The sequence below is a fragment of the Harpegnathos saltator genome, unplaced genomic scaffold (genome assembly GCF_003227715.2).
Source record: "Harpegnathos saltator strain DR-91 unplaced genomic scaffold, Hsal_v8.6 scaffold103, whole genome shotgun sequence".
Lineage (NCBI taxonomy): Eukaryota > Metazoa > Arthropoda > Insecta > Hymenoptera > Formicidae > Harpegnathos > Harpegnathos saltator.
The window spans coordinates 387848-397898 of NW_020229877.1; the positions used below are offsets into that span (position 1 = coordinate 387848).

Here is a 10051-nt window from a genome sequence, read left to right on the forward strand (position 1 = left end):
TAATTTTAGTTTAACTTACTATAATTCTTAGTAAAAATGTTACATGGTTGGTTATGCTATGCCTATATCGTAATTATTACCGATATTATGGTAATACTTATTATAAATATGATATTTCGGTCTATAATTTAGTTACTATATCATTATAGTTCCAAATATCATATACTTTTCTCTCAGTGTACGCATACATCTACACACAAATGTACGTAATTTTATATTTATTATTTATAAATAAATAGTAGTACGGTAATTCTTTATGAAAATAAAATGTCTGATATGTATGTTATATATTCAAGTTTAATGTTAATCCTTTGCATTTACAAAAATTGTGTATTTACAAAACAAATATTTATTAATTCATGAAGTCATAGCTCTCGTAAAATTTTTTATATAAAAATTGAATTCGTTGTCAGTAGATATTTATTAAGATATTTTTTGTATTTTTCTGTAAATTAAAAAATATTAATTATTAATCGTATTTTGCGACAAACAGAATTTCGAATTGTGGAGATATAAAAAAAATATCGATAAGGCATTTCTTAGTTTCAAATCAATTTTTTCCCAAAAGTAGATTTCTTTACTAATTTTGAATTAATCCCTCATTAAGGACAGATTTTGATGGAAGACTGCAAATAACCTAAAACCTGAAATAATCTTCTAATTTTACATATTAAATATTTTAATATTAATTTATTTCTCACTGATGGAATACAGCGACATGAAATCTATCAAATGATCTACTAATGAGAGAAAAAATTGAATATATGTGACTTTATATATTATATAAAACTATTTAAAAAAAGTATTACTAGGCATCAAAAATTTCATTGATATTAACATGTTCAAGTACAATATCTTGATTATCCGATGTCTTTTGTTTCGTCTCTTTAGCATTATTTTCCTTGTTCGACTCTTCTTTTTCCTTTTCCTCTTTATCTTCTTCCTCCTTTTTTGTTCCCTTTTCTTCTTCACCCTTCCCTTTTTCTTCCTTTTCTTCTCCCTTTTCTTCTTCGCTCACCTGAGTCTCTTTTTCGACATGAACAGATGTCATTTGAGGCCTTGGAATTTTCAAATCATCCGTCGCACATTTCTTTTTTTGAGTATCTTTAATGATGCCACATTGCAGATATGACAACATGATCCCGAAAATCTACGGGCAATAATTTGATTAAGAATTTAGGTTACAAAACAAGAGAGAGAGAGAGAGAGAGAGAGAGAGAGAGAGAGAGAGAGAGAGAGAGAGAGATGGAGAGAGAGAGAGATGGAGAGAGAGAGAGAGAGAGAGATGGAGAGAAAGAGAGAGAGAGAGAGAGAGAGAGAGAGAGAGAGAGAGAGAGAGAGAGAGAGAGAGAGAGAGAGAGAGAGAGATGGAGAGATAGAACTGTTGAATAAATAAAAAATAATTCTAAATTGGTGAAAGAATTTGTTGAAATGACACTGACGATAATTACTGGATACTTTATATACTTAATAATTTAATATTATAATTTATAATTTATAATAAGACCAAATACAAAAGGCCGAAATGTTTGACATGTGTTTTATATACTAGACAGGTTTTTATTGAAGTAAATTTTAGGTACTTTTATCATCTCACATTAATATCGTGTGCAGGCACAAAATTGACATTTTAATTATTTTAATTACTTAATAATTTTTCTCAAATGCTTGTTTACCTCAATAAGCCCAACGGATGTGAAAACGGAGTAGAAAAGCCAAACGTAATAACGCGACATACGAATAAATTCTTCAAAGCAGCCATTAGTTTTCAAATAAGGGGAACCTAAGACGCATTTCGTTTTAATGTTTCGGCAACAAGATGTAGGAATATTATTTGCATTCCATGTAGTGATATCATGGAGTCCGCAACAAGAAAGCTGCAATTTTTATCGTTATTATTATGCAAGATTTCCTCAATTAATCAAAAATATTTTTAAAAATTTATTTAAATAATCTAGATAACGTTTATATAATTATAGTATAGGAGAAAAAATAAGTAAAAAAAGAAGAAACCTCCCCGGCGGGGAATCGAACCCCGGTCTCCCGCGTGACAGGCGGGGATACTAACCACTATACTACCGAGGATTCTCGAAATGTAAGTTACTTTTAATGGTACACAAGTTCAACAGACTTTAAATATAGATTAAAAAAACGCAATAATTGCTAATTTTTTTTATAGATATTGTATGCACATGATTATACATATCATATTATTATTATTATTATTATTATATAACAACGTCTTCACATTAGCAATAATACTAAAATCTTTACCGATTACCGTTTGTAGCTATATTAATTATATTTAAAAAATTATAAATAAAATTTGATTACTGTGAACAATGTGTTTTGAAGAAAAGTAACCGATTGGTTTAATAATTCAATCTGATTATAAAAGTTCAATATAAGAATTTGTTGATGAATAATTATAAATGAGTATATAAATTTACCTTAACATGTAGTTTATCAACGATGTTTTTTTTGTAATTATTCATATCTTTGCTCATTTGTCGAAGCAAAATATTTTTATAATCCGTGATTATGTTCGTCGTAACAATATAAGCAATAGTGCATATTAGAAAGGCACCTAGCAGTAAACCATTCTATAAAATAATTACAATTTTTAATATTCCATGATATTCATGTTATGAGATATGAGACGTCATATGTGTATACATATGATACAAATATTATAAAATATAAATAGTCCGCTATAATAAATTGCTCAATGTATCTTCATTACATGTTGCAATAGCACAATGTTTTATGATAAAATACATAATATGATAATATACATAATTTGTAATATATCAATTTTCATCTTTTGTAGTTATGTTAATATTTTCTGACGTATTTTCATGCGCTCTCTATTGAAGCGGATAAAATTAAAGAGCACCGTAAATAAACGCTTTAAGCGAATTAATTTTGCCAATATGTAATTTAACGTCGCCCAATTTGGATGATCGTAAATCGCGCGTATCAAGAGACGGGATGCATTGAAATTATGATAAAATATAATCCGTTGTGCATATTGTTTCGAGTCAGGGAATAATTTGAAAATAAACGTGCTTACTGTCAGCATTAATTTATAGCAATTTCTCGAACCCGCAAAAATACCAAGGCAACCGATCACAATCAGTATAGTTGAGCAGGCCAAAAAAATATCGACTTCTATGTTCTGATAATGATGCAACAGTGTCAGCTCACCGAACATGTTTATTTTGCTGATAATAGCCAGGGCTAGTCCTCCTATTCCTAAAAACTAAAAAACTAAAAACTAAAACACGATGTTCCGATTTTCGGCAAAATAATAATTGAAATATACATATACAATGATATACTATAATATAATATTACTTTAGTGTTTTCTATAATAAATATTATAATGCACTTACGGCTAATATGAGATTACAGAGTATATAAAAGGTTCGAATCCACCGCAGCACACTCCGTTGCACTGAATCTTCCAGAACGGTCAACGCCATCATATATTTTTCGGTACAATTATACACTTAATAACAAGAAGTATGAAAATCTCGGGAAAATTTTACATAGAAGTCGAGAAGTCGATTCTTCGACGGCTATGCTCTTAATGATACACATTCGCCAATAATGCCTTTTTCATTTGATACGTCTTATCTAATATCTTAGTACATTCTTTTCAACTGCACTAAGTGATGTCTTGCTTATATGATATCAATATTACTCGTTGTATATAGTGTAAAAGATTATAACTGATTATCGCAAAATCGTCAGTTAACGGAGTCAATATATGACAGACGCAATAAATGTGAACCGGAGCAAAAATTTTTCACTGATATTCTGCTTCTTTATGACTACTTAGTACTATTTCTTTGCTGGTAGCAGATATAATTGTATAATTAAAATCAAACATTTCTGAGTTTTTTTTGAGAAACTACATTGAAGCTTTTCCATTACTCTATTTTAACTTACAGTGTATTCTACGAAGAAATTCAAACGTTCCACGTCCTTTAAATATTTCTTATACGTTAGGAATTTTTTAAATAATATAGAACAATTTCTATCTGAATTTTCATTTCGCAATCGGTTTCTCATGACCTATCGTTACAGTCTATCTTTGTACTAAATCGCACAGAGTTTAAAGTACAAATGTAGTAACAAATGTACATTATCAGAACATTTTGTCGTGTAAAGCGAGAAGAATAATTACCGAGATAACTATTTAAAAAATCTAGATACCTCGGATACAATCATAGTTGCAAAAGTAACTGTTTTTATGATGTCACGGCTATGCATAGAATTTTCACAGCGGATTTATCGCGATAAAGTCACATTCATCTTTAACCTTCATATTTATCTTCATGATCATAGTTATATTTCTTGAATATTTTGGAACCATATGTCTGTACTGTATAATATGATAAAGTTTACAACACGAAAGATTGAAAGTGGCAACAGAAAATAAAAAAATACTAATAATAACAATTTGAAGTTACATTTACATAGTTTCCAAATATTTTATGACATGTCCAGATTTCCCTACGTAAGAAATAATCCTCTTTCTCCAACTCTCTGATCAAAAGGTTGATTTGATAACATTCACATTCACATTTTGTAAAAAAGATATCTTTACATTTACCAAGCGACTCTCATTTCTCGTCTGTGTTTATCGATATGATGACGAATATAAGTGATTTCCTATCTATCTAGTATATCTCAAGGATACCTGTTTTCTATTTTTTCTATTTTTTTTTATTGTTTTCTATTTTCTTTTCCGCGGATTTATCTATAACTAGTACTGTATTCTTAATTTACGTGAATTACGTTCTATGTTTGACTATAACAAAATTTAGATTTAATTTAACATTCAATTCAAATAACGAATATATATTACATTTACAAAATGTATTACGAACATATACTAACATTTAGTTGTTGTTTTATTACTTTAGTTGTTGTTTAATGTATGTTTAAGTTAACATTTAGTAAATTGGATTTCATTTTTGCAAAATAACATTCTTATCCAACGAACAACTAAAAAAATTGGGGAAAGGAAGAAAAATTGTATAATTTAAATTATGAAATCCTATTTTTATCCTGTATATTCGTTATATATTATATAATCTCACCTTAAGTGATAGAAAAGACAATAATTATAATGTAGTAAATTTATATATAATACATCAGAAAAGTGTCCAATTCGTATTCAATATATAAGAATGGATCATAGTTGCCATCTGTGTGGCTTGAAACAAAGTGCACATTTATCGATTGAGTATGGATGACGTGTAAGTGAAAATATTAAAAATGATTTTTTTTTGTTTACAACTCACATATACGATAACATTTTGTTCACGAATTTGTATTAAAAGTGAGACGCGAATATCTAAAAATTTAAATTATATTAAAAAATATGAGCCTGTCCGTTTGAACATAATATTGAGGAAAGTTTCTCACGGTTCCGTGGTGTAGCGGTTATCACGTCTGCTTTACACGCAGAAGGTCGCCAGTTCGATCCCGGCCGGAGCCACTTTTTTTTATTTCATTTTTTTTTTAAGAAAAACGAAATAATTTGACAAATGTCGCCTAACAGACGGGAAGATTAAGAAATAGATGATATTGCAAAGTAAATTGCACTCAAGTAGATTCTATTCCATAAATATCGCTGTGTTGAGTGATAAGTCGTTTGCATTAATCATATCGCAGAAAATTACGGAGAGACAATACGCAAAGTATGTCTATTTTATTTTTCTCGGTATGTATGCTCTTGTTTGAGAAATGATCAAAGGAGAGTTCGACGAAACTTAAGCAACGCGGAATTATATTGTAATTGTATTGGACACCGTTCAGTATACAGAGAAAGAAGGGTTATCACGCCCTTCATTTAACCCTCATGGGGTCGTATCGACCGTACCTAGTACGTGTGTATACGCGGAAAAAGAAGCAACGTATAACCAACGGCCACTCATAATTTCATGAGAGTATTATGTGCGTATACATTGGCGTTATGTAAGCTGAACTTCACAATATCTCTCCGCGAACACAGCAGAAGAAAGAAAGTTTATTACAAAACTCGTTATTTTCTGCACATTTCCCGAGGTTATAGAAGTTTATGAAAAGTTGAAAGAAAAATTTGATATAAAGGTACAAGCTTCGACGTCAGAAGTCAGGAGACTGCTTGCGAGATAATTTTTGAAAATATCCACGAGAAACTCGCACACATTCACATTCGTATCAGGGGTCTTAGATTGTTTCAACACTGAAGTGCGAAATTTCGTTTGTCCGACCAGGGAGCGACAAAGAAGGAGCGAAGCTTCGAAAGCTTTTAAACATGCGTCGACATTGCCTCGCTCGCTATGCTTGTCGTCGCGAGATAAAATATTGCAAGGGGCCCGAATGAAAACCGGATCCGCCCTGGTTGCGACGCGATGGCAAAGAAACAGTTGGCTGAACGCAGGTGGAAGACCAGATGGTCCGGCTTCGGTGAGACAGTGAATGAAAGACTGAAGGGAACATTCGATACTCTCTGTCTTTCTGCTTCTTTCTCTTTCATTCTCGTCTCTTCTCCGTGCCGAGAATATAAAGACGAGACTGACGCGAGTGCATCGGCCGAAAATCAATTACGACTTTCTACCGCTTCCGTTCGCAATGTCGCTCGACCCTTTTCTCGCTGATGTCACGCCGGACAACGATGATCGATTGATTGTGAGACGAGTGACGTACGGATACATTCGACTTGAAGTCGCTCGCTCCGACATCGCTCGAACTTCATTCAAGTCGCAGTGTACTCTCGCGATATTGAAACGCGTTATTTGCCCTCGGGGTATCGAAATATTTAAAGATCATTAGTTGAGTTACTTACCCTGCACCAGAGTACCAGGTCGTTCGAGAAACGTTCACCGTGGTCGAAAGTCTAACAGAGATGTTTGAACAGCTTTGACTAGCCTTCGCCGTCTCTTCCTCTCGTCGATTCAGCTTCAAGACTGTAATGAGAAGATGATAAACAGAAATTAATAATTATTTAATTGTTGTTTTGTACATATTATTAGAGAGCGATGTGTAGTTAAGATGTATCTGTTGTGTACGTTTCAGACAGATTCAATTCTCATTCTCAATTAATTAATATAATTGTAAGCGAGCAAATATATAAACAAAGCAGAAAAAAGGAGAATTTTATTATATGTACTCTAGCTGTATTAATATTTTACGGATATAAAAGGATTTCGGCGTTGCGAACTTGATTAAAAGGCCCTGTGCCGAGTTAGCATTAATTATATTTTGTTTAATCATACCTAACGAGTAGTATCCGTGAAATACGACAATCTGCGTAGGAACTGAAATTTATTTTAATTTGCGCAAAATCTATTTGCAATCTACGCAAGGGATCCCGCTGTGTTTAACTTGAGAGTTTTATTATCTGAAAGCCACTCGCGTCCAGACACAGAATGGAGCATGAAACTTTCAATGGACACTAGCTTGAAAGTTTTACTCTCCACGCGAGAGTCCCTCTCGATAGTAAAACTGTCGAGTGTTAGGCATCGTCTTGCAGGCAAGAGATGAGATCCCCGTGTTTTATTATACCCTCCAATACAGAAAGTTTTGCATCAGTGAAATCCCATTATACAATTAAAGTAGCAATAAGAAAGAAAAAAGAAAAAAAAAAAGAGATAAAGTATATATAAACATCCATCTTGAAATAATTAAACAGGAAATGTTCTAAGTATTAATCCTTTACGTGATGAAACTTGTAGGAAACGCTGCAATTTATACGAACATATATAAAGTGCATCTGTTCCGGAAGCAATGATTTTAATTTTCACGAATCTGTCGTCGATAAATATTTGTAAAACTTTCAAAATATGATGACATATTTTCCATAATAAATTCCGACTTAATTACGCTCCTCGCCGGAATCCCTAAAAATCATTAGCTTCAGGCTTCCAAGAGACGTTACTCGAACGAGCTGTTCAAAGTGATACATTGTGCACTTAAGAGTTGACAAACGCGCTATGCGCCTCGATTCGTAGTTACGATTCGACGGTGTTATTTCGGGCCCACAGGTGGGCCCCACCATCGCGCAGACGCGGCATGATCGTTCGAAAGTGGACGATCGCTCATGAATAAAACGCGAAGAGCGATACCGCCCGCGTCGAGCGATCAGTTTCAATGACGGGTTCGAGCCCTTCGATTTCTTCCACCCTTGCTCGCGCATGTCCTGCGGGGACTACCTGTCCGAAGGGCCGTGAAATCTTGAGAAACCAGTCCCGTGCGCATAGTCGTTAACGTGGCCGACCGCATCGGCGACGTTCACCTGCAGCTTCTTTCGTTTGGCCCATCATTCACGCTGGCTGAACTTGACCCCGAATTCTTTGATCCTGTCTCCTGATGAGAAATGATTCACTACCCCTCTCCCATCCCATCCATTCCTCTTTTCCATTCTTTTTCCCATGATTTCCTCGATAGCGCGTCACGATTCACGGCACGAAGATCCCGGCCATTGCGATGCACGCTTAATATCGTGAATAACGCACGTGATTAACTTCCTGTTCCTACGTATCGATTCCGCATTTAAGTTCTTATAGAATTACTTTTTTATGCGAAGCTCTCACGTAAGGTTACTCCGCGCTAATTCCGAAGTTAAATTTACAACGAACTAATTTCATGTTGAGATCCCACGAAAATTTCCTGCTATAAATCTCGTGCTAATGACCGCCTGTACTTTTTAAAGGAGTCCTGTTCTTTCAGCGGCAATGTATCTCTTTGATGAAGTTCATTATATTTAAACACACACACACACACACACACGTATGCACACGACCGCGGACGGAAACCGGAGCGGAACGTAAGAGAAACTTCCTGTGCGCTTTCTTCCTCTTTTTCTCTTTCTCATTGTTGGATAAAATGTCTTTTACGTCAGCTTTTGCGGTCGTCAAAATTTTCGATGGAACGTTGCCCGCGCGTTTCCGTCCTTTCGCTTGACGAAGTACGTGGGGAATCGGACCTGGATGGGAAGGGGTGTTGGCAAGTAGTCCAGCCGTGCAAGGCGATGCATCCGCGCGCGGAGCTGCAGTTCTCGGGTGCTGCGCGGTGCGGGCGGCAGCGGGAAAAATCGATGCATCCGCTGGCGAGGAGCGTCGTCGAGGCCGGCGGCTCAGCTGTGCTCGGCGTGCCGCTCGAGCTCGGACGAGTCCCCGAGAAATGAGCGCGTGTCATGTGACAGGGTGAGTCAGAGCTGAAACAATTGGCACGCCGTTGTTGCGCACGATCAGCGTCCACTGTCTACTGACGGCGAGGACGATGAAGACGGCGGCGACGACGGTATTTGCAAAATTAGACGACGCGGGCCCGAGCTAAATCTCATTTGAATGTAAAAACACGCTCATTTCCGAGGATGGACTTTCGGTGAGAATTCGGGGCGGCGGGAAATTGACGGGATGCGCCGGAAAACACTTGACACGTGTCTTCATGCATATATTCGCACCGGGAATGACCGGATTTCCTTTTTTCCGGTAGTCGTCAAAATCCGAATTGCGATATTGAGACGTGAAATCGAGGAAAGGGGAAAGCAGGATTCACGTCGTTGCACGTCGAAGCAAGCACGTCTCTCGCGCCGAACTTTCACAGCTGAGATTATTCATTGTAATCGCTACAATTGCAAAAATATCTTGCAGTGTTTTTCGCGAACGGCGTAATTGTTCCGACACGTCTCGCCGGTTAGGTTAGGTTAGGTTTAAGCCCCTCGGCGTGTTTACGAAGATGATTTATGAAAATCTGTACGTAATGTACGCGAACGCGCGCAGGCGATTAGGCGCGGGGAAAATGTCTTGCATTTTTGCGCGATTCTCGTTGTGGGCGAGCCGCAGTATATATATCTTGTACGCCGTTGAATACGTTAACCGGCATTCGCGCGGTTTCACTGCTCCGCTTCGAATGGATGCTGCAAGGGAGTAAAACACATGAATTTGCATAGGCGCGTAGCGTGCGCACATGCATGGCGTAGACAGATGTTAAATGTCCGAGGCATTTAACGCTACCGCCGCTGTATTGCGGCGTAGTTGTACGCATCTAA

The 10051-nt window shown here is 36.0% G+C and overlaps 1 protein-coding gene and 2 non-coding genes across 3 annotated transcripts; 1 reads left to right on the forward strand and 2 right to left on the reverse strand.

Moving 5' to 3' along the window:
- Positions 1-808: 808 nt before the first annotated feature.
- On the reverse strand, positions 809-3626 carry LOC109504295 (CD63 antigen-like). Its single transcript, XM_025299350.1, has 5 exons — positions 3396-3626; positions 3074-3262; positions 2451-2603; positions 1677-1877; positions 809-1150 (listed from the first exon to the last, which is right to left on the reverse strand). Exons 1-5 carry the CDS (start codon positions 3486-3488, stop codon positions 809-811), a joined length of 978 nt encoding a protein of 325 aa, XP_025155135.1. The 5' UTR covers positions 3489-3626.
- On the reverse strand, positions 2014-2085 carry TRNAD-GUC (transfer RNA aspartic acid (anticodon GUC)). The gene has a single exon. It is a non-coding gene; the product is annotated as a tRNA-Asp (tRNA).
- A 1813-nt stretch (positions 3627-5439) lies between the features above and the next one.
- On the forward strand, positions 5440-5512 carry TRNAV-UAC (transfer RNA valine (anticodon UAC)). The gene has a single exon. It is a non-coding gene; the product is annotated as a tRNA-Val (tRNA).
- The last annotated feature ends 4539 nt before the right edge of the window (positions 5513-10051 follow it).